General features: G+C 45.1%; 1 protein-coding gene across 3 annotated transcripts in view; it reads left to right on the plus strand.

Moving 5' to 3' along the window:
* Sec8 (exocyst complex component secretory 8) overlaps positions 1-25390 on the plus strand; it is a 96970-nt gene that overhangs the window by 9485 nt on the left and 62095 nt on the right. For all 3 annotated transcript variants that reach the window (XM_084591419.1, XM_084591417.1, XM_084591418.1), the window contains exons 6-9: positions 7591-7679; positions 7752-7828; positions 15480-15675; positions 15976-16205. In XM_084591419.1, coding sequence (XP_084447545.1) covers positions 7591-7679; positions 7752-7828; positions 15480-15675; positions 15976-16205 — 592 coding nt within the window. The remainder of the gene's footprint in view (positions 1-7590; positions 7680-7751; positions 7829-15479; positions 15676-15975; positions 16206-25390) is intronic.

Consider the following 25390-nt stretch of genomic DNA (forward strand, 5'->3'; position numbering starts at 1 on the left):
CGCATCTCTCCTTGTTCAGTCGTAGGGTTGTGACGAGTGCGGCACGATATCAGAAGCAACGCCGAAGTTTGCCACGAGTCACAAGTTTGGCAAAAAGAAGAAACGATCGGCCTACAACTTCAAGAAGCGCTCAGTTCCTTCGGCCGGCGTCGAGAATAGTCCGCCGCCAACAGCAAGTGATGCCGAAGCCGCGGACAGTACCGAAGTGGACTTAGGCCTAACTGAATCGCCGACGAGTGAATGCATTCCGGACAGCAGCCGCATTCGGCGCGACACCGAAATATTGCAGCGGTAGGAATTGTTGCGGAGAGAAATGGAAGCCCAAGAAAAGCTAAAAGTTCTTTCGTCAACACCGGCCACCAAGCGAAAGATGGATTTTTTCACTTGCGCTGACGATGTTGCGGCCGCGCCATCGGACATCGAGACGGACTTCGTTGTCGTCAGTTTGGACTCAATGAACGCGTTGATGTCATTTGTGAAGTGCAAGGTGTGCGGCGGTAGCATCACGGTCGGGAAAGGTGAATGTGAATATGGCCTCGCCATAAAGATTATTATCGAGTGCGCGTGCTGCGGTGATGTTACGTCGGCGTGGAGCTCGCCCTGTGTGAACGGAAAAGAGAAGTGCAACCCGTTCGTTGTGAACGTCCTTGCTGTGCGATGCAAGCCACCGGGAATCGACAAACGGCACTCAATGACGTTTTTGCGACCATGAACATTTCGCACCGTGGCCTCCACAACAAAACTTGGCAAAGGTACGTGAAGAAGCTGGCACCCGCGGCAGCTCTTGCTGCCGAGAAGCAAACGTCTCTGTGCGCGCAATCGGTGCGGGATCTATATGATGAGTTGGAGGTTGCGAATCCCGGAAACATTGCTGTGTCATACGACGGTTCCTGGATGACGCGCGGCCACTCTTCCCATATCGGCGTCTGCACGATCATCGAGCTGTTTACAGGACTGGTTCTCGATTACGGGGTCCTGAGTAATTTTTGCGCTGGTTGTGAGCGTGCCCCAAGCGAAGATGACCCGGCATACAAGGCTTGGAAGGAGACCCATGCATGCCAGAAAAACGCCACCAAGAAGGCTGGTGAAATGGAAGCTCTTCCTCTTCCAGAGATCACTGCAATGGCACAACCTGAGATACACCACCCTACTCTCAGATGGTGACAGCCGCGCTTTTCTTGCGCTGCAGGATGCCCGGGTGTATGGGTACAAAGAAGATTGTATCAACCATGTACAGAAACGGATGGGCACGAGCTTATGAAACTTCATCACAAAACATAAGGGCCCTGGTTTGGAGAGCCTTGGTGGTAAAGGCAAACTGACCGCGGACCTAGTGGCAAAGTTGACAAGCTACTAAGGCTGGGCCCTGAAGACTCACAAGGATGATGTGCAAGGAATGAAGAGGGCAGTAATGGCCACTTATCGCCACATAGCATCAAATGACTTGGTGGCGGACCACAGCTATTGCCCACCAGGACCGAGCTCATGGTGCTGGCAAAATGCAGCAAGAGCTAAGGGTGAGACAGCTCCTAAGCACCGCTACAGTCTGCCTCAGCACGTATGTGAGGCCTTGTTGCCCATTTATGAGCGCCTGTCTGATGAAAGGCTTCTTGAACGGTGCCAACGGGGCAGCACTCAAAATACCAGTGAATGTCTCCACTCCCTGATATGGTCACTGGCACGAAAAGAACAGCATGCTTCACTGTTCACGGTGCAAGCTGCTATGGCTGAGGCTGTTATGAGATTTAATGCTGGTTGCCAAAACTCCTCTGCAGCAATATTGAAAGAGCTGCACCTCAACCCTGGGACACCAAGCATGAAGCGCATGGCAGAGAAAGACCACCGCCGAGCAGTGGCATCTGCAAACAAGTGCAAGACCACTGCTGACATGCAGCACGCTTTCAAAAAACGCCATTTGGGTGGCCATAGTCAGTCTGACTACATCCCTGGTGCCTTCTAGTCACTTACATTGCAAAATATTGCAATATTTTCTCTACATTCTTGATTAAAAGAGAGCCAATCTCTTTTTTCTCGTTTTCTCAAAACACTGATTCTTGACTTCTTGCTTATTCGCAGAAGCGATATCTCTGCCTTCAATGAAGGTAGAACCATAATTTTTGCTGTGGCATGTAGCTAAAAGTGCAAAGCACACAATGTTAGGAGCAGATTTTGCAATTTACGTTTAAAAAGTTTTTAAATTTTGCTCTAGGTCAGACAGTAGGGCACCCACATTTGAATGGTGAACTTTGAAATGCTGTAACATGGCTAATATTTGTTTTATCAAAAAATTGCTCCTAACATTGTATACATTATGCTTTCTAGCACCTAGCAAAGTGTCAGTATGAAATTTTTTTAGTGTGGTTACTTTTTTATTGTTTCTGCAGATTGTGAGCAATTAATTTCATCTATCTTTTGAACTAATTGGCCAATTTGAAAAATAGTTACATACTTGAAATCAGCGCAAGAAACTGAATCAGACTACCTGATTTTGTCAAGTTTGGTCGAAAATTAAGAAAAATAGCTTTAAGAGCCATGTCCCCCCTTAATTGAGCATGTTAGGCTTTGTGAAGTCTAATAGGTCTGGCATAGCCTAAAATTTTTTACATACCTTTGCATATAAGTCTTGTGCTCAGCTATGGCTAAATGACTTATTTTTTATAGCGCAGTTCTTGGGTGCCCATTCCTGGGTTGGCCGGTATCACCATTTCCATAACCACTGGGCAGCTGTAGGGTGGCCCGGGAAGCCACCATATCACAATTCGCGCCGGCCAACCTGTGGCGAAAGACTGCACGCCTTCCTGCAACCTATCATGGTCTTCCAGAACACAGACGTATCTGATAGTCTTATCGAGGGCCAGCATTGGCATCCTCAGGGACCTCTTAAAGCTATTGCATCCTACGCAGGCAAAGGGTCACTAAAGACAATGCTATCAGGATTGTTATGTTAGCAACATACAATAGCACAGCATTTCTTGACTTTGTTGTCGCCTGTGTGGTTTTTTTTTTATCAGCAGCGGAAATTAAAGTTGCTGCTGTCTAGAGCCATCGATCTGTTTACACCAGCCATAGATCCCGTTCTTGAGCTCAACTAAGCTCTCGCGGCGAACGCTGGCCTGCACTTTAGCAACCTTGGCCCCCATGGAGCGTGTGATGCTTTTTAAAGCTGATGCGGCTTGATTAGCTGGATCAATAATGTCTAAGTGCTGACGAGACAACAGTATCGGCATCAAGTGAAGCAACGAATGCAGCTGCAGACATCGCCGAGCCACCTTCATAGGTGATGAGTAAAGACTTAAGTACGGGCGCTTTTGAATGATAGGTGTGAACCATGATTTCTGGCAGAAAATAGAAAAGGAGGAGCAATGCTGGGCCTGTTTCGCACTATTTTCTTTTGTTTCCTTCGCTGCTGTATTTCTTAATAATCGATCAACCGAGCTACCCTTGGGTGTTTACACCTTGAATTGCTTACTTGAAAGTTGTCAGTGTTGCTGCTGAGCAGGGCACATGTGAAGCTGAAGTGCTGATCATGACAATAACTGATGCTCTAGATAGCTCTGTGCATTTGTACTGAACCGTTGACAGAACAGCGAACATTGAGAAATTAAAATCTGTTGAGATGCATAGCCAAACTCGGATGCATATTATAGATGCGGGAGCTGGCCAGCCAAAAGATTCATAACACTTGGAGGGCAATTGTACATGGCAGTGGCAATTCTAAGGCTTCACAAAAACATTTAAAAAGAGCACAGTTATGCTACACAATTCGTAATAAAACATTCTGTTTGTGCGTGTGGTGGGGCACAGTTGGTAAGATCATCGCATAGAGATGTGAAGGGCCAAGGTTCCAAAATTGGTTGTTGTAGTGGTTATTTTATTTATATACAAAAGAAAGGAAAAGGTGTTTGCCAGCCCCGGTGTCTGCTATCTGATATCTGAAGCACCTGAACTGGGGCGGCGAGAATAAAGGGATAGTGAGGAAGGGGTAGAGGAAATCAAAGAGGTGAGCGAAAAGGAGAAAGGAAAGGGTAGGTAAAAATAAAAAGAAATATATACACTATAGAACAATATACAGTAGTTAGCAAACTACTGTATATTCCAAACTTGGTCGATGCTGAATTTTCCCGCTTGTTTGTTTTTTTATGCTCTTATTAAGTATCCATATCATTTTAAATCTTAACTTTTTCCAGCCTTCCTTTTCTCTCCAAGCAATCGGGGCTGGGGAGTAATACAGAGCCAGCTTGTAAAACAGCTCCACCCAGTTTGATGGACATCTACTTTACACAGAGAACCAATATACAGAATCTGTATAAATTTCATACCAGATTTTGCTATTGGGAAGGGCATTGCATTGCATGTAATTCATCCGAGGAGAACTTGGACTTCCTCTGCTGCTCCACACTTTTAAACTAAGGCGCGTGAAAAACAAAACCACATAAGCAGGCAAAATGAATAGCTGTGATTCCGAAGAGCTAAAACCGAAGCACACGAAAACAGCCCACCTGTGGCGCTGGTAAGCACAGGTTTTTTTCTTGCTTTTGAACATTTAGGCTCTCTTTCTACCGTCTTCTTTGAGGAATAAAAGTGCACACAGTTTCGAAACAAAACTTTGTCGATTTAGACATGTAAGCGTAATGATATTGTGACATATATGCCCTGCATCGCTGGACGCTAAAGAAGACAACGATCAGAAACGGTGACACAGACGACGACAAAGTGGTAACAACGTTTAGTGCTAGAAGAAGGTTAACGCTGTTGTGATTCTGTGCTTTGTGTACTGCGTCAACCTGGACTAACCTTCGTGCACTAACCTCGCCACGTATCAATATATTAGGCAGCCTCCGGGATACCACATGACTTGTACTTGCAAGAATGGGCTGTGGCAGCAAAACCTGTATTTCTGTTTTCACTTTTTCTGCCTCATAAGAGCTTTGTTTTTATTAAGAGCGGTGTTTTCGTGATTAGGACCGGGTATTGTATCGATACAAGCAAACTTTGCTTTTCTCTTTGCGGTCCTATTAAGTGTACTTGGTACAAGGTGCCCCAGGGACACTCGCAGGCAACCTCAGGCAACCTTTCATGGTCACATGGAACATTGGCATCTTGGGCAGTTTGGGTGAACGGCAGTGTAGGGTTCTTGAGGGGCCCATGAACGCTGTTGCGTCCTGCCCTTAAAAGCAAAGCTCTAGTGTCTCCCCAAATTTCGTTGCACATTTAGAAATATGTCTTGTAAAGTAATGCAAAAATGACAAAGAAAAAAAAACAGAACAAGTGGATTCAAACTACCATTTTTATGTTCAGAAACACAGCGGTAATATGCACACCACAGGAGCATCGAGAAGTAGTGAGTTTAATTGCACTGTCATTTGTTTTCATAAACTTTCTTCAGTTTGCTGCTAGCTGTCACCGCTCGGCCGGAAGCTGTGGGAATCTCGCTATAATTTGTCTTCATGAAATGTTTCCGATTGGCTGCTAGGTGGCACTACTCAACCGAAAGCACTGTGATTATGGGACCGAACTATTGACAGAACTGATGCATAGATTCTCGCTCATGCCACTGCACCAGGTTTTCTGCAGCATAAAGAGCTTTACTCAAATTTCGCATTACTGAGTATTGTAATCGTCGGTGTCAATTTTTTTTATTGCATTTTGCATTGCTTCAAGTTATCATCTTTTTGCAATTCTAAATGTTGTCGATGTCTTTACATGCAATGTGAAAACCCTTAACCAAGTAAGGGTTCTGGTAAGGTGATGAAAGTGTGTGCAGAAGAAGCTGTGCTAGTAGACTATAAGTGTGACAAGGTAGTGGAGTGTTTCGGTCTGCACCTGGCATTTGTCTAAAGTAGCTGGACAATGCCTCAAAATGTGCATGTGCTCTGCTTAATCTTGACTATCCCATTTTTGCACTGCGCATCTCCCTTGTGACCAGTTGTAACTCATACTTAGCAGCCACCAAACCATGCGAACATCTGAAGAATACTAACTTTTTTCGGTTGAAAGCAAATTTCATTTTTTTGGTGTGCGTTTATCTCGTGTTTCATTTTTGAGTTTAAACCAAAACCTTCAACCTCCCTAAACATAAATTCATACTCATGAAACAAACAGTTGCTTTCCACTTAACTTTTCTTAGGAGGGAATGCAATAGTATGCTGTTGTGAGCTCTTCGGTTTTTTGAAATGTCAAACAAACTCATAGTCTGTCAGTGTAACCGCAAGTTTTCTTCTCTTTTTTTTTTTTACGCTGTGCTTGGCACATGATAGCCTTAGCTGCCTATGCACCCCCCCCCCCCTTTTCTTCTAGATGCACATTTTGCAGATGACAGTGATGTGGAATTTTCAATCAGTTTTGACACACCTGAAGGCATGGCCTGTATAGAGAGGCGAGAGTATTTGCCTTTTTAACTATTTGTAGTAAAGGATTCTCACCATTTATTGCTGGATGTTATTTAATGCTTTAGTGACAAATAATAGTTAATACACGCTTAAAACTACTTACTTGCTTAAGTGTGCATGTAAAAGGAATTAATTAAAATTAGGTCTTTTCTGATGGCCTGACTTGAATTTTTTTTGCTTGTATACTTGCTTAAGAAAGTATATGGATGAGCGGGAAATAAATCACTTGTAAGCTTGCCGATAGTGTATGTTTATGTGTGTGCCTTCTTCTGGTCCTGCATCTTGTTCCCCCCCCCCCCCCCTTTTTTTCCCCCACTAGGAGTAAAGGGTAAGCTTCGTTTAGAATGTTTGGTTTCACAAGAGCCCCCCTTCCCTTTCGTATTTTCTGTTTCTGCATCAGCAGCTGTGTTCAGAGGATTGAAAAAAAAAAAATTGTAAGTTGTTTTGTTACCTTAAGTTGTAATTGTAGTAATTTGAGCGTAGTATGTACTCTTGAATAAAAATTTCTACTCTTGGAGGGGCACATTTTCGGATCTCTGCTATGGTGAGCCCAAGGGGGCACAGTTGCAGCTGTTACCAGCCATAATGCTGTTTCTCTGGCTTTTGATGTGCAGTTGAATTCATGGGTGCAATAGCTCAGAATACAGCTAACATTTCAAAGATAGTGCCAGTTTGCGTTTCGTTTAATTCCCTTCGGCTTTCTGCTTGAAGCACTTCACATACTGTCAGGGGTTCATAGTAATATAATCTTAACATTCAGCTGAATAATGAATAATATGGGCTGCTATGCACTTTGCCAGGAGTACTTAGGAAGTGAAGCTGTATATTCCTAAAGCCCTGCTGCAATGGCACAGTGGTTAGGGTGCTCGTATGCTATACCCAAGGACGCGCCATCGAATCTTCAGTTGTGGCGACCGCTTTTCGATGGAGGCGAAAAGCAAGGCATCCATGTGCTGTGCGTTGTCAGTGCATGGTAAGGAACCCTAGGTGGTCAAAATTTTCAGAGATTCCACTGTGGCATCTCTCATACATAGCCTGAATTGCTTTTGGACATTAAACCCCATAAACAGAACCAAACCATGTATATTTCCAAACCTTGGTCAGTGTCAGATGTAATGTCATCTATATGCTTGTTATGTAGTTTTTGTTGATTTTTACAACCCCTTTGGATTTGTTCTCAGATTATTTGTTTCACTTGCAGTGAATCTTTAGTTGAAGTACCAGAAAAAATTGATGCCTTCCTGAGTAAGAAGCAATATCTTCATGCTACGCAACTTTTAGTGTGTTCTGGTAAGTGGGCTAAGTTTTTAGTGCACTTTTTGTGTGAATGCTTACCTGTATCTTTCTTTTGTTTACGTGCAGTAAACCTTGTTGAAGGTAGTCTGGAAGGTGTTGAGGCACTAAAGGACGTGAAAGGAAAGCTTATCTTCAAGAAGGAGGTAAGCTTACTGAGTCTAAGCATCTGCCACGCTTGTACCAAAACGTAGTATCTATGAAGGTTAGCCATTGATATCGCTCAGCACCACATTAACGCAGTGTTAATTATAACACTTGAAGTGCACTATACAAATACTCTTGCATGTTTTTATAAATTTTTTTTTCTTCGGGAATGAGCATTGCATAAGCAGTCTTTAATGGTATGCATCCATAGTTGGGGGACATCATGCTGATATTTCACATTTTGCCTTGATTAAAACTCCCATGCACTAGGCAGCGCACATGTAGAGGCACCTAAGTTTTTTTTTAAGAATGCAAAAATGGGAAGAAGCTGAATTTTTATGCTGCTAGGTGGCACAACCTGACAGGTGTGCAAGCATGTGAGCATGTAGCCTAAATGCTTCCAAGATGTATGGTGGTACTGACAAACAATGCACTCAAGAATGAGGTGGGAACGATTCTGCCATTTTCACCATCAGCTACATTCCCCACATCATCAGTGTATTTTTGACAGTCCCTTCATTCCAGTAATTTGGCACTGTTGTTGAGATTCGGGTCCGTGTCTGGGTATCAAGGCTCCGAGCCCACGAGATGAGGTGCATAAAAGGTGACTTTATACATTATTTGCAGCCATGGTATGAAACAGAACATCAGCACAGGGGCTGAAAACTACTGGCTACACACAACTGTCTTCGCACGGTGACGGCCAGTGAGATTCCGCCACGTCCCCTCCACGCGAACAGCATAACACTCGACGGTTGCTCATGACAGTCTCTCTCGTCAACTGATAGCATGCCATCTTTTATTGGCCAGGAAGTCATTGGCATTTGAACTGCCCAATTTAAAAGCAGGAGTTTGCAGCGGCCCAAAAGGTCCAATAGGGAGTGTGCTGGTCTCCCTCCTCAAATCGTGGTGCGAGCGGGAGAGGAGGGCCGGGCACAGCACCGGAGTGTCTAGAGCATGTTCTGTCTTACGTGACGCCGAGGCTTCCCCTCAGTGCACTAGTGCCATGTGGTGCAGCACTGGGCCTTGCAAAGGGGTGGTAGGCGCTTGCTGGCACCCGCTCGGCTCCAGTTGTCGACTGCTGCAGGAGCCGTGTGAACCGCGGTTAGAAGCCCAGTCATAACACTGTGGATATTTTTGGCACTATGAATATGCCCTTGGGGAAAGTTAACTACTTGCATGCGTTCACATTCACTAACTCTAGGTTTAATTTCTGCGATGCCCTCGTCTGCTCGGACACAGCCACAGTTGTTCAGAATCACTCTAAGTTTACACCCTGTACACGGCGCTCACATTAAACTAGAGTGTTGCACTTAACGCTGCCATCAGCATTGCACCAAACACCACTGTTTCAGCTAAGTTCGCAAGTGTCTATTGAATGCTCCCCACGGAACACGCTCACCAATTCAGACAGTTGTGATCATGCAATGCACGAATGCATCGGTATGCTCAGCCTTGCTCTTCACATCATCAGCGGAGCTATGGTCCGGTATGAGGGCTGAGCATATATAAGATAAGGTGAACATTTAACTTTGCTTTTTTGGAGGCTCTTAACCAAGGCAGCTTGGGAGGCTCTTGTTCGCAGAACAAAACGGCAGGAATATCTTGACAACATGAGCTCTGTTTGTGCTTCTAAAGGGCCACTGACCGTGGTCTGATGAACAGCTCAGTGCTGCAATCAGGTATCGGAGGTAGTCTCTTCAAAGTACCAGAGCAATCCCCAAAAAGCAGCAAAATTAAAATCAAAGCCCTGTCATGCTCCCTTTCGGAGAGCCAAACATCTGTGATGATGTTCCTCACAGAAACATCTATTGCTCCCTCACTCTGACTGACCGGTGAAGGGCAGGCGTAGACCATGCGTTGGATCATCTACTTGTTGAACTCATGCTCATTCGTTGCCTGTCGATCAATTGAAGGCAGAGGCTCAGAGGCATCTTGTCTCACTGTTGCTTCACTTCACAGAGGCATGTCCCCATGCAGGATTTTTCTTTTTTAACGATTTTTTTGCGAACGGACACTCACAGTGGGGTCTCTTTCATTGTGAACTTCATGAACCCAAGAGCAAATAATGCTTCGACACGAAAGCCCTAAAATGAACTAAATGTAATGCTATCTTGTGAACATTGCCGCCTGTCTCCGCTGCGCCTTCCCATGACGTTCGACTCTCCCATTGGCCGAGCTCCGTCATGTGTTTTTGCGCTATTTACTTGCTTGTTGCGTTGCTACCTCCCCTCCTGTAGTGCCAAACAACACACATGGTGCACATGAACAGCACATTTCGCTATGTTCCACACTTATTTGTGCTCTTTTTAGCGTAGCTACTCATTCCTGATGCTATGTTGCTGCCCTTTCGAGTGCAACACACGGGAAGTGATGGCAAGCGGCTATCCAAGATGCCATCTGTGAACTGAGATGCACTGCAGGGGACAGTTTGGCTGTATAGAATTGGCCGGGCTGAATTCAACAGGGGAAATGATTGAAAAAAAGGAATTGAAACTCAGTGCTGTCCCATCTTCATTTATCAAAAGCATAAGCTGAGAAAGCTGCCTGTAAAGCATGAGGCTGGGATTATTCGCCTTTCGCCTCAATCGAAATGCTGCCATTGTGGCCAGGATCGTCTTACAGTCACGCCGGGCAGTCTACTGCTGACGCGTTTTTATAGCTCACAAAAAGGTGCCTGGCATTGCGTAATGTTCTGTGACATGCGGCATACTATGGGGTGGGACCTGTATAAAAGAGCACTATACTATAGCACACTAGATCGCACTTCTGCAGCTTTACTGGTAGCTCGCAACTCAGTGACAGCTGTAAGATAACTGCATACAGATTGCTGGGGGGTGATTCGCTTTCGCAGCCTAGTAAAAAAGTTGAGGGCCTTTCACTCAGTATGGCCGGGTGCCGACGAGTGACTGACATACAAGAGGCGGAGGTTGTATATGCACCTGTGCTGAGGTCGCACGCAGCGTAGCACTTTGTCTGAGGGCTAATAATGGAAACATGCAGGTGCAGTGCCTTATCAACATTCACTCTTGATGTTTCAACAGCCAGCGATAATACAATGTGAACAGACTGCGGCAAAAAGTATGGACAAGAAAGCTGGAGGAACCCTAGCACAAGCGCTCTTCTCCTCTTGAGACTGGTCGAGGCACCACAGGAGAGCAGGAGTGGCGGTGACGTAGGAAAGGGAAGGGTTGGCGCTCCTTTTTGTTCGTTGAGGGACTTTAGTCAAAGCAACCCAAGCTTAGCTTATTGCATGCCACACTGGGTTTCTCCCCTAGTGCAGAAATGCAATTCTGTGCCTGAGGGAAAGCTTGAAGGAAGAAGAAATACTTCATGGCAGGGCCATGTCTCCTGCACCCCACCAGTACTGGAGGATCTGGGTGAATTTTGCTTGCAGAGGCTAATGAACAAACCAGGAGAGCAAAAAACCTTGGAGATGGAACAGTGGGAGAGGAGCCCAGCGCAATAGGTTGGTTGCGATGGCTGTAGCTCCGTTAATAAAGTTCAGTGACTACACATTCCTGGGACAATGCCTCACAGTCACTGGAGTAAAAAACATCTTTGACCGAATTGTGGGCATTGGCCCTTTGGATGTATCTGTATGTAGGGAATTTGAAGTAATAATTCCAAACATCTGAGAACATAGCACATGAAAAGTCTGGCAGATGGCTAGGAGGGCCACAACAGAGCTCGTGTGCAGGTTTAGCACACAGTATCATTCAGAAAGGAAATGCAGATTACTTATACGGTGCAGGGGATGCAACTGATTGTCAGTCTTTTCCACTCTTATTCAAGCGTGCCATTTGTCGGCACTACCGTGCATGTGGGAGGCGTTGGCAGGGCATATTGAGCTCAACAGTACATCACCTCTCAAAGTACACTGAAAGTTTTCTACCATAGTAAGTAGAAAGACATCTTGAAATATTTCTTTCCCAGACTTGGAATAATATTCTGTAAACATTTAAATCTAAATTTTTTTCTGCAGACCTTAAGCACTGATATTGGAGCTTAGTTCTCTCTGGCATGCTAAGTGCCCTTTCATAATGTCTGAGAATAAAGTGAATCACCTGGTTTTCAACCGTATTCAGCTTTTTGACCAGTATGATCAACGTGCATATATATTCAGGTACCATGCATCCACATGAAAAGTATTACTGTTCCTTAGTAAATTTTGGGAATTGGCAAATCTCTATATAAAGATCCAGAAACTCCAACTAACTTTACAATATACTTCACATTTTTCGACATTTAAGGGCCAGCAGTAGAAGCATGTTCAGATAATTTCCTGCTATGTGCTTATACAGCATGCTTGATACAGTGTAAAAATGTGTGAATTTGCATAACAAGGCATCTGCACCTGTTTTTTTTTTTTTGTTTTTTTTTTTTTTTTTTTGAGACCTTGTCCTAAATTCTGCGCTAGACAGTTATTACATATAAATTGTTTTTCAGGCTTTGAATATGTTTGCCCTGTCAATATCTTTATAAACCATGCAGTCAGTGACCATTCTTAATGTAGGCGTAGAGTTCCTTAGTACAACTCTGGGGCATGCAAAAGGTAGTTGGGGCATTTTGACAAGAATGATGAACAATAACACACTGATTTTGTAGTGAAAAGTACTTGAATATACAGAAAGTGACGTTTTCAAATTGTAGCCATAAAATTTTAAGTGAGCTTTAATATTAACTGCCTTTTTATGTCCAGAAAGTTTGAAAATTTGGAAATGCATGTTAATATTTTTGTTTTTCAATCCAGCTGCTTAGGACAAGCGAAACCTTGACAATATCGGTGTTAGAGGGAATCATTACATTTTTTGACAAGATGAAACATAATGCATTTGTACTATTGTAGAAGGGGCCAGGACGCTGAAGCACCCATAAAGGCTGTATTGCTGGCAGTGATGTATTTTTGCATGGCGTGATCATTGCTGCTGATTTTCCTTTGGGGTGTTAAACCTCATGAATGAAATCAAACCATTCCTACCTGAAGGGGCAGCCGTCTAAGAAATGTCACCGAAACTATGTTGCAGTCATTCACTTGATATGCAAAGTAGCACTGCGGCAGTTGCAGCAGCGAACTGGTGATAAAATTTCAAAGGGAATGTAGTTTGCCAACGCCTTATCATAGTGGCACTGGAACGCACACCAGCTTGTCGTATCTGTTGCATGGACTCGGTTCGGTACCAAGCCGAAGGGAGGCAGAGCAGATTTGTACAGATGAATAGCCCTTGTTGCACAAAACGGATGCACCATTTTTGTACCAATATATGGCGCCAATGATGCAGCAATGGATTGGAGCCAGCAGCTGCTCATCCGGAGAATTTTTTCCAATATTTTGCCCATAAGGCTTTGAGCCAGTACTCTCTTGTCCAGTTGTCGAATGCAGTCGCTGACTATTTGGACCGATAATTTTTTGGACATGCTTGATTAACCCTTTGACTGTTTTTGCCATATGGGTACTGCGGCCGCATTCCGCCCCGTGGCATTTTTGCTGTTTGGTCGTTGCTTGTTTGAAATTGTCAATAAAACAATTTGACACTGGGGGTGAATTTTTTTTTTGAATATTCGGCAGTCAAAAAATTAATCTGACTTTTTCACGCCACCGCAGCATATTCATAGAACTAATGTATGTGAGCACCTGAACTTTTGAATTCATCAATGTTGATTGCTGAATTTTTCGGACCTTGTTCATATTTGCTGCGGTCCACAAAATACATATAGTGGAATATCATTAATTCAGGCTTCAATGGGGTTGAAAATATGATCAACTATGGCAAACTTTAATCTAGAAAGTAGCACATTAGAAGCGGGGCATTAGAAGCACATTAGAAGTGGGATGCAGTAGCAGTCTTCACAGATAGCCCTGCCGTATTTTGAGGATGTTTCACTGCACATATTGTGATCACTATGCTGTGAAGCAACCTCAAAATGTGGCAGCTCAGCGAGCTTGCAGTCTCAAGCTTGCTTTTGCATCCGGACTTCGTCTAAGCCCGTGTATTCGCCCATGATGTGCTGATGGGGATGGCAGTACAGCCATCGAATGCAATTTGCTGCCCGTCGTCTCTGCGAACATTGCGCGGCAAGGCCATCAAGCGTCAGAATGGGCACAAAATTACTGGAATATGCTGCTGGCCTCTTCCTCCACCATATAATGGCAATTGGTAGTTTGTGTAAATTCTTTTTTTTTTTCTTAAAATTTGATTTTTCAGATATTATGATTGTTCCTAGTAAGTCCGAAAAAAATTGGTGGTGGTTAAGCCTGGATATCAGACGCGAAAAGTTTCGCCGATGCCATGGCTTAGCTTGTGGTTCCTTGGCGTAGTTGTGGCTTACCTTGTTGTTCACGGTTGCCCTTATAGATATTCCATGGCTTATCATCACGGTGAAACATTGATTACAGCCGCACATCACATAAGATAAGCGCGCGGCACCGGCTAAAGGTCAACTGGCGGAGTCGCCGCGGCGGTTGTGGCGGCAGCGGCGGCTCCGACCACCTGCGCCTCTCTTGTGACGCCACGTGGTTTGCGCATGCGCAGCTGTGTCTTTTTCTAAAGACGGAGCACACGCAAGACTCGGAGTTGACTAGCCTAGTGAAGCTTTTCGCTTCAAAATTGGTCGTCGACTGTGCTGGACATCTATTAACGGTGTGTATGCAGCACTGATAAAATTCCATGGTTCAGATTCTGGTGAAAATATTCTGAAAGAACTAGTTGCAGAATGGTGACATTCAGTGTTAAGGCATTGATCTGCCTGAGGCGCAGCTGCTGTTTCTGGTATTTCTGCATACTTTTAGAGCATAACTTTGACTTTATATAAACATTAGTATTAAAGCCAACACTCAAGTTTAAAGGTTTTAAAGATTTTGTATTTAATTTTTTGTTTATACATTCAACGTCGCACTGAGCTGAAACAATCGGTGCTGCTAAGAAAATATTGAACACTTTTTACCTTCGCATTCTTACTGACTTTTCTGAAAGCATATGGAAGAAGAATGACCCAGAAAGCATCCCGGGTCATGGAAGATTGTGTTCTATATAGTTTTTATAGCTACAGTAAAACGTTATTAACTAAAAACGTTTCAATTCTCAATAATTTGAAAGTTTGTAGTTGTAAAATTTGCCATACAAATTTTATAGTACAATTCAAGTGGCCAATGCACTGCCAACTGTGACTTGTGGTTCTCAAAATGTGGGCCAGTCCTATGACAGTTGGGCTCGTTTGTGGCAGGGCCTGCAGTGAACCAATAGCTATTTTCTTATCCTCATGTTTTCACTGGTCACACTTCAAAGTGTCCAGTTTTCACTGTGAAAACTTCTGTGGTGAAAAGCACATGGCTGCTTATTGTGTTACAAGAAATTTCTGCTAAGTTGTGCTTTAACTGCGGCTGTTTCTTAGGAGAATGATTTCTTTAAAATTTGAAATTGATTTTTTTTTCTTATAGGGTTCAAGCTGCAACTGACTGCTAAATTGCTCTCTTACTCCAGTTTTTCTACACTGTGTTGTTTGTGCTTGGACAGATGTGTGTTATTCAGTCCTTGATTAATCCTATGTACAGTACTCTTTTCTTGTTTCTGTTATGGGCCTCATTTTTTTCATGCTGTTTCTAAGTAGTGTGCATTTGGTATTTATGGCTTTATTTTGATGCTTTTTCAGCGCATGTATGAAGACCTCGTAGATGAATTGCATAGGCACTTGTACCTGAGGACGACAACAGAAGCGCTACAAAAGTTCCGACGCCAAAGTTCAGACAAAAGGATGCAGTTTGTCGCAAGTGCATCTGCGAGGCTAGCACCTCCAGAGAATCCTGTCATTGCACCTGTACTAAACACCAATTTGCAGGAAACAAAAGGTGAACTTCTCTTTTTTTATTTTCTTGCAATGTATTGAGATTTTACGGCCCTGAAAGGAAATACAGATGCCCAGGAATAATTCACTGATTGCCAGGATGACATTTATTAGTCGGTGTTGTGCATATGGTTGTAAAAAAAAATAATAATTGTTGCATTTTTTTTTACATGCCACCAACTGATCTTTGAGGTATGTTAAAGTGAGGGGTTGAAAATCTTTCTGCTGGAAAAGCTGACTGGTTGCTGGAATGTTGCCTTTTTTTTTCCTCACAATCTTATGTGATTGTTTGCCCATTCTGCAGCCTCAAACCCTGCATCTACAAGCTTCTTGACCTCCAACCCTGCTTCCATCACCAATGCAGTTGGCTGTTCCTCATCCACTAGCTTCGCAGCTGGTGACACTGAGATTGCTAGTCTGCTCAAGTTGGAAGAGTCGGGAAAATTTGGGGAAGCCCCGCATCTTGCATCCAAATACACTGCCATCCTTATCAAATGCTTAGCTCTGCTGAACCGTATTGCTGAGACTGTTGAGGTATGTACAGTTCATTGCATGCAGTTGTATCTTCGTTCTGCATGGTGTAGCAGCATGCTGTGTACTTTTCTTAGTTTTCTGGTTGGGAGGGGGGTAAGGTGTTGCTGCTACTGCTTTCTTTGCACCAGTGGCAAAGTAATGTGTAACTATTAGAATATTTTGATTATCCTTTTGTTAACATTTTTTATTCAGGTTAAGCATTTTTTGTCACTACTACTTCTGCCACCACTGCAGAAAAATGTTTTTGAAAATATTTTACATAAATATAATAGCCCATACAAGATTTGCAGCTAGCGTAGCTTAACAAAATCATAGCTGCTGTGCAAGCAAAAGATCAGAACTAGCTGCACAGAAAGCCAACCAGATAAACAAAAATAATTGGAGGCATACAAATGTAAAGCATCAGATGGAAATGACTGAAGAGAAATGAGCATGCCAAAACATGATCGCACTGGTGTGGAATCTGAAATGCACAATCAAAGCAATTTTCTCACTTCATTGAATATTATTGTGAGATAAATCGCACATTAGAGTTCCCTTGAGTGCAGCCATGTTAATATGAAGGAAAGCTTCACAGATTTCCTGGAAACATTTGTTGAATTGTGGCTGCACCATGCATTTTTTAGTGAAATGAGCCTGGTAAAGGTGTTACATAGTTATTTGTGATAATTTGTGAAGGCTTAAACATTGGGGCGAAACTTGCTATTACCTCCCAGTGGTCACGAATTAGAGATGCTAGTGCCAAGTCTTCCTTCAGTTATACCCTAAGGGCTGGAGGTGGCAATTGACTGAACCATTTGGGTGCAGGTGGGAAGGGGGGAGGGGATGGGGGGACATGTGCATAGTGGGCGGCTCAAGATGCACACCAGAGGGTGTGGTACCTTTGCCGAGTTTGCACACAATTAGTGCGTATGCGTACGAGCGCTCGTGTACATGTGTGCACACTTCATATGCGACCTCCGGAAAGCACCCACCAGCCTGTTCACGTCCAGCGCGACCAGCTCATAGTAGCAGTGGCAAAGTAGGTAAAGAAGTGCATTAAAGGAAGCTCATGAGCACTTGGGTGCACTACATGTGACCTTGTGAACGGTGTTCACTGCAGCAATAAGAAAGTGAGCAAATAGACTGCTTACCATAAAAACCCGCATATAATACGAGGTGTAATTTTGGGATAGCAAAAACGGGAAAAAAATTATTCGTCCGTGACATATTCGCCTACTGGAAGTAGTAGGCGAATATGTCTACTTAGGGCAGGTAGTAACCGCAGATCCGGACCATGAAAAGGAAATAACAAGAAGAATAAGATTGGGATGGAGCGCATTTGGCAAGCACTCGCAGATTATGACTAGCAGCTTACCGGTATCGCTCAAGAGGAAAGTATACAACAGTTGCATCTTGCCTGTACTCACCTATGGGGCTGAAACGTGGAGGCTAACCAAGAGAGCTCTACTTAAGTTGAGGACAACCCAGAGGGCTATGGAACGAAAAATGGTAGGGGTAACATTAAGAGATAGAAAGCGTGCAGAGTGGGTCAGAGAAATAACTCAAGTTACCGACATTCTAGTGGAAATTAAGAAGAAATGGACATGGGCAGGACATGTAGTGCGAAGAGAGGATAACCGATGGTCGCTTAGGGTAACAAACTGGATTCCAAGGGAAGGAAAGCGTAGCAGGGGGCGGCAGAAAGTTAGGTGGGCGGATGAGATTAAGAAGTTCGCAGGGGTCAAGTGGATGCAGCTAGCACAGAACCGGGTTAAGTGGAGAAATATGGGAGAGGCCTTCGCCCTGCAGTGGGGATAATCAGGCTGATGATGATGATGAATGCAAACAAGGAAAGATAAAACAAAACTTATTTGCACTGTGTTTCGCAATTGCCCCGGGAATCGTACGCGCTCCATGCTTTTGCGTCAACGCAGTCTCACACTAGACGTTGAATAATGCCACAATCCTTCGTGTGCTGGAGCCAGATCCTGCGACGGTTCCGTTCGGGAACTGGTTCCTTTCGCCACTCCTAATTGGTTGCTGCGTCACGTTCGGCGTGACCCCCAAAACTTCCGGAGGCGGCTCCGCATTTTTCGCCTACGTCACAGGGCGGGGCCACCGCTCCGAAAGGAACCGTTTTGCCGGCCGGCGCAGGAACCGCGACGAGTTGGTTCGCTTCGAGAGGGAACCGCTCTGCGCTCACTGTGGCGCCTCATGGCCGTAGTTGAGCGACGGCGCACACCGCAGCTGCTTGAGTACAGCCGTGGTAGTTGTTTTTCTTTAGGGGGGGGGGGGGGGGGGGGGGGGGGGGCAGCGCTTTGCGGTTTTAGTAAACTGACGCAGTAAAAGAAAAAAATAAAAGAGACTACACTTTCTACATGTCTGAGGAGGATTTGCGGCAACACTGGCTAAGACTGTGTGCCGATCGCGAAGGGAAGTGGGGACGAAGGGGTAGGCCGGGCTGCCGTCAGAAGCGAATGTGCTCTACGCGCTTTGATCGCTACTTTGCGATCGAGAGCTCTCGGTCAACAGCAGTGCGACCATTTGAATCCGGCAGTCATAGAGACAACTAATTCGCGTCCGTAATTGTGCGGGCTGGGCTTTTTTTTTCCCCTTCTACATCAGCGGAAGGGGAGCAGACGGTGGCTGACTGGATCGAGTGCGGTCGGATTCCCTGTGTCATCGGCTGCGTCCTACATTGACAGCTATTCACGGAAAGTTCGCGCACAGGCGCAGACACGCCGGCACGGTGCCGGTATCAAGCAGCTCATTCGTACCCGCAACGGCAGCAGAAACTCCTCAATCATAGAGCTAGCGTGATTCGGACTGCATACTACGGGCGTTGTAGACCTCGTTCTTAGGATGTTTGCCATTCTGTGCCAAAGACAGAACTTACAAAAACTTCACAGCGAGCGAGGAAGCAGACGACGCAGCCGCGCGTGCAACACCATCTAGCGGCGAAAACGGTACTCGCGAGCTAAGAATATTGCTCGGCAGTTGTTAACAGGAAGTTTCCAAGAATATTTCAGTCTATAATTCATTAGTTTGCATTACTATATAATTATTGGATTTATTTCGGGCTTAACACCACTTCTGTACAAGTATTTGGTACCAGAAAAAGCCACATGCTTGTGGTGGACACGCTTACAATCTGGCGCAATCGCTGATTGGCCGCTGTCTTTCCCGTCCTCCCTGCGAGGTGGCGCCCGCTGTCTTGCTGACGTCAAATTGACATCATCTTGAAAGAGAACGGTTCCCGAAAGGAACCTCCGCTGAATGCGGCCGCTGGTGCTGTTTCGCTCTCCTTCTCGCGCCGACACACTTGATCGGAAAATTTCAAGCACCGTGAGGAGAAGAGCACCTCACATTCACCCCGCCAATCGCGGAGGCCACACAGTCCTCTGGCTGTTTTAAAACCAGTAGATCGCTTTCAGCTCGAACGCGGGCCGGCAGTACACGAACTGCCAACCATCATGCGCTTTCATTCATGCCTGTTCGCGTCTAGCACCCCACTTAGGCGATCGGCGTATGCGCCTCGGAAATCTTTTTAGATTCAGAGTTTTTGCTATCGTCATCTGTTGCGTGTATCGTCTGCCAAGAGTCTCTTGCTAGAGACAGCTTTCTGTATAAAATCTCTACCTCTAAACGCGTTTTATACTCCACATTTTTCGAAAGTGCGACCGACGCGCTCCTTGAGGGGAATGCTGGTCAAGCGTCCGCGATTCAGCTGTGGCCAGTATGGTTGGAAATGCCCATGAGGGACCCGTGCGAGGTGCGTTCGGCAGGCTTCTGGTCGCGTGCCCGTGACGGGCACCGTGGTCGCAAGGATTGGGAGGTCAGCGTAGTGAAGCCGAAGCCATCTAAACAGTCAACCAACGCCACCGCTATGTAGTGCTTCCTCTCACTGGAAGCCTGATGCTGAGAGCGCTCAATAACAAGACTTGAACTGCGAATTCAGGCTGAAATTTTTTTTGATCTGATTATAATAAGAGGTGGAAATATGACATGATGAAATGGAGAAATATCCTCGTACTATACGCAGGTTTTTACAGTGACGTTTGCATTTGTTTGATTGAAATCTTGCACTTGAATTGAATCTTTGCTCTAAAAGGAAAGGGCGCAACAGTCATGGAAATACAGCATACACGAAATAAATGGCGAAAGGTCACACTTGCATCGTCATGTTCGGTCCGCTGCCTTCCACAGTGTATCAGCTCTTGTGCATGCCAGATTTTGTTTCTGTTTCAGTCTGAGTTTTCGAAGAAACGACGTGGAGGTAGTGCCGTCTAAGAGTGAACTATTGCTCTTTGGTGGCAGTTTGGTAGTGCAACAGAATAATCCGGCTTGGTTCATTGGCGAATGGAAAGAATATTGAGGAAAGGGGGAGGCCGATCACCTCACCCAAGCACTTTTTCTACTAGTACTGCCAAACCTACAGTGCCTTCAAGCACTGCCTCCACTAAGGTGTGAAACAAGGTTGGTTGGTTCAAACTAGACTAGAAAACAGCTCAAAGGGGACAGAAAGTCGAAGGGGTAACACACACTGGCGCCAGTCCTCACTCTCTAACTGCCAGAGTAAGTTCTCCAGTGGTTACCCCACCCTCACTCAACGTGGTAATCTGGATGGGGCACTGTCTTGGTCAAGATAGCAGCAGGCTCCTCTCGCGACACGCCATGGCTTTATATTTTATTCTCCCCGCAGGGGGCACCTGTTAAAGCAGGTGTTTGTGTGTTTTGTGCGACACCACGGACCCCGAGCACCCACGCTTAGCCGTGCGTGGCATCGTCGTGTCTGGGGAAAAGGGGATCCTGGTGGTTGAGCCGATGCTGAGTGTTTGGACCTTTAAGGCCCCTCGGTGGAGGCAACACACCACTTTGGCCCACGCTTCCCATAGACGGCACCTCCGGGCTGACCCACCCGGGGGAAATCGGCAGTCGCCTTTTCCTGTTCTCCCCTCCATCTTTCACTTTCCTATTTTCTTTCTTAGAACTGTCCTGTCCTCTCTTACCTTCTTCATTTCTTCCTACTTCCAGGCGGCGAAGGTTAACCTTGTGTGGCTAGCTACCCTGAGTTACGCCATATTGGGTTATAGTTACGGTGTACAGCTGGCGTGGGCAGGAATTGACAATTTCTGTCCCGTCCCCTCGTTGGGCTCCATGGTGGGTGGCTGGCACTGCAGCCGAACAATACAATTTTTTATGGCATCTAAACTCCTTAACCCCGATCGTCCTCCTTCTAAAAGGGGGCGCACCGAGACCACCATGTTCTTCTCAAAGAACATAAACAACTTTCCTCGTTTCCACGTGGTCCACAGTGACCACGAGGAAATCACTGCACGACTTGTGTCCCCATTTGTTGTTTCCCGAACATTGACTGAGGCCATTGGCCAGGGCTATAAGATAAAGAAACTTGGAAACGGTGACCTGTTACTAGAATTAATGTACAATCATCAGTATCAGAAGCTAAGTGCAGTCGAATCATTTGGAGAAATACCGGTACAGATTAGCCCGCACCGATCACTAAACACTGCCCGAGGAGTCATCTCTGATGATGACCTTAGGTATGTGAGTGAACAAGAACTTCTTGAAGGCCTGAAGGAACAAAATGTCACAGATGTTTACCGGATAAAGATCAGACGAGATAACAAAGAGATAGAAACAAAGCACATTGTACTCACCTTTGCTGCAAGCACTCTCCCAGAATCTGTCGAAGTAGGCTACACAAAGATAAAACTGAGGCCCTACATCCCTAACCCACGCCGTTGCTTCAAATGTCAGAAATATAGCCATGGCTCTCAGAGTTGCCGTGGCCAACTCACATGTGCAAAGTGTGCCTCGCACGACGACCCTACAGACAACTGCGAAGAACAGCTGCTTCTGTGCTCAAACTGTGAAGGTAACCACCCAGTTTATTCACGCTCATGCCCATACTGGAAAAAAGAAAAAGAAATAATTACACTGAAAGTCACCGAAAACATATCTTACGGAGAGGCACGAAAGCGGCTTTCTCTTCCTCAAAAGCCACACTACTCCGTTGTGACGCAGCAGGGCGCGGCATCACAGCGGTCGTCGGCGCCTGCCCAGGAAGCACACAGTTCTTCCAGGGCAGCGCCACCTGCGCCCTCGGTGGAGTCAGCTAGCGCTACTCCACCACCACCCGCAAAGCTGGCTGCGCGGACCCCCAGGTCAGCCGGCCCAAAGGCCTCGACCCATGAGTGGAGGCCTAAAACTGACAATCCTGTGCTTTCTGCACAGTCGTCCACCGCATCTGAAGATGCGATGGACACAACTTCTTCACCCCAGCTGCCTAGGCGGCAAAGCTCACTGGAGCGAAAAAGAAAGGGAAAAGTCCCAATAACAGGTCCCAAGGACCTACAAACCTAAATTTAAACTTGTCCCTTAAATAACTTTTAATTATGGCGCTCCTCATTTATTGGAACTGCCGAGGACTCTTAAAAAATTTAGATGATATATATGAAATTCTTGCGGACTATCAACCAAACATACTTTGTCTGCAAGAAACCCATTTAAAACCAGCAGACTCAAATTTCCTTAAGCAATATAATGTATTCAGGAACGACAGGCAAGGCAGCTCTCACTCCTCTGGTGGCGTTGCCATTGTAACACAAAAATCAATCCCCTCTCGAAACATCTCACTCAACACAGACTTAGAGGCAGTGGCAATCAGAAGCTTAGTTTATGGCAAAATAACAACCGTATGTTCCCTGTATATTGCTCCAACTTATAAGCTAAGTAGCGAAAGTTTTGAAAAATTGATTGATCAACTTCCGGAACCTTGGTTGCTGGTCGGAGACTTTAATGCTCACCACCCATTATGGGGATGTACAAGAACGGACTCCCGAGGCGTTCTAATCGAAAAATTCTTATTGTCCTCGGGATCATGCTTACTAAACACGAAACAGCCAACTTACTACAATATAGCTTATAACTCTTACACATCCATAGATCTAGCCATTGGCTCTTCGATGTTCCTGGCAGCTACAGAGTGGACTGTCATTAACAATCTATACGGAAGTGACCATTTTCCGATCTTAATAAAATATACTGGGAACGGAAATGAAAATGTGTCGAATCCCAGAAAATTCAAAGAAAATGCAGCCAACTGGAAGATGTTCGGGGAACACTCATCATTGTCCAGTTCATCAGTTACTGACTTAGGCGTTGATGAAACTCAACGCTTAATCACGCTGCACATCATAGAGGCAGCAGAAAAATACATTCCACAGACGTCAAGTAAGCCACGAAATAAACGAAGACCCTGGTGGAATGCAGAATGTAAGACTGCTCGTGAAACTCAAAACAGGGCATGGTCGAAACTACGCCGATACCCCACAGCCGAAAACCTAATAGCCTTTAAGCGTGCAAAGGCAAATGGCAGGCGTATTCGACGCATCTCCAAGCGAGAAAGCTGGTCATCATTCCTTTCTTCAGTGAACTCCTATTCTGACGCACACAAAGTTCACAACAGGATAAGAGCACTTAAAGGATATAGCACAGTCCCAACGCCCCTTGTCAGCACCAGTGGTGACTCTCTTGAACATCAAGCAGACACACTAGGGCAACACTTTGAATACATATTCAGCTCAGCACACTATACAGATTCCTTTTTGCGGCACAAGGCAAGAGAGGAGAGGAAGCACATACATGATAAAAGGCCATCCTCAGGAGGATACAATAGCCCATTCACCATGCAGGAGCTGAAGATTGCACTAGACACATGTGGTAACACAGCACCAGGTCCTGACAGGATCACATATGGAATGCTCAGGCATCTGCATGTGAACACTGTTGAAACCCTACTCTACCTGTATAATAAAGTATGGGCCACAGGACGCTTTTCTAAAGCATGGAAGGAAGCGATCATCATCCCAATATTAAAACCTGGAAAAGAACCCACACTTGCTGGTAGTTATCGGCCTATCGCACTAACCAGCTGTCTATGCAAGCTTTTTGAGAAAATGGTAAATCGTCGCCTTCTCCATTTCCTTGAATACAATGGTCTTCTTTATCAAAACCAAGCTGGTTTTAGAGCTGGGCGATCAACAGCTGATCAGCTCATTGCCTTTGAGTCTAATGCAAGGGATGCTTTCGTACATAAACAACATTGTTTATCTGTCTTTTTCGATCTTGAAAAAGCATATGATACCACTTGGCGCTATGGTATCATCCGCGACCTCTTCTCTCTTGGCATCACAGGAAACATGTTGAATGCAATTCGAAGTTACTTGTCTGAACGGACCTTCAAAGTTCGTGTTGGCAATGCATATTCAAAGCAGTACATTCAAGAAAATGGTGTCCCTCAAGGTGGTGTTCTCAGTTGCACACTTTTTGTAGTCAAAATGAACTCTTTAAAAAGCGTGCTGCCAAAAACTATTTCTTGTTCTGTATATGTTGATGACGTCCAGATAAGCTTCAAATCTTGCAACTTGGCCATCTGTGAACGACAAATTCAGCTAGGTGTAAACAAATTGTCCAGGTGGGCTGATGACAATGGGTTTAAATTTAACTCTGGAAAGAGTGTTTGTGTACTTTTCTCTAAGCAGCGTGGCATCAGGCCTGACCCCAACATTACACTGAATGGCCAGAGCCTTGCCTTTAAAAAAGAATATAAATTTCTTGGCGTAGTTGTTGACGAAAAACTTTCCTTCATTCCCCACATAAAACAGTTGCGACTGAAGTGTCTCAAAGCGATGAATTTGCTTAAAATTCTCTCTCACCGGTCATGGGGCACAGACCGCGACTGCCTTCTGAACCTTCTGAATAGTGTAGTTCTATCACGCATTGACTATTGCTCGATGGTTTATGGGTCAGCATCATCCTCTGCGCTAAAATTGCTCGATCCCGTGCACCACCTCGGCCTTCGCCTCGCTACGGGCGCTTTCCGAACTAGCCCAATTGCTAGCCTCTATGTCGAGGCGAACCGATGGTCACTGCAACGAAGGAGACAATTTACTTCTCTAACTTATGCTATGAAGGTACTATGCCAACTGGACCATCCATGTCGTCGGCTGCTGCTTGACAAAACTGGCACAGCACTTTTCTCAAAAAAACCATCTCTAACACCACCATATCCAATCAGAGTTGCCACGCACATTGAATATCTGAATGTTTCGGTTACCAGTCTTCATACAACTTCCAAAAAAGACCTAATTGCTCCTTGGGAAATGCACGGTGTTAATTGC

This window comes from Amblyomma maculatum, chromosome 1 (assembly GCF_055883805.1).
Source record: "Amblyomma maculatum isolate TAMU_Amacu chromosome 1, ASM5588380v1, whole genome shotgun sequence".
In the NCBI taxonomy this organism is placed as follows: Eukaryota; Metazoa; Arthropoda; class Arachnida; order Ixodida; family Ixodidae; genus Amblyomma; species Amblyomma maculatum.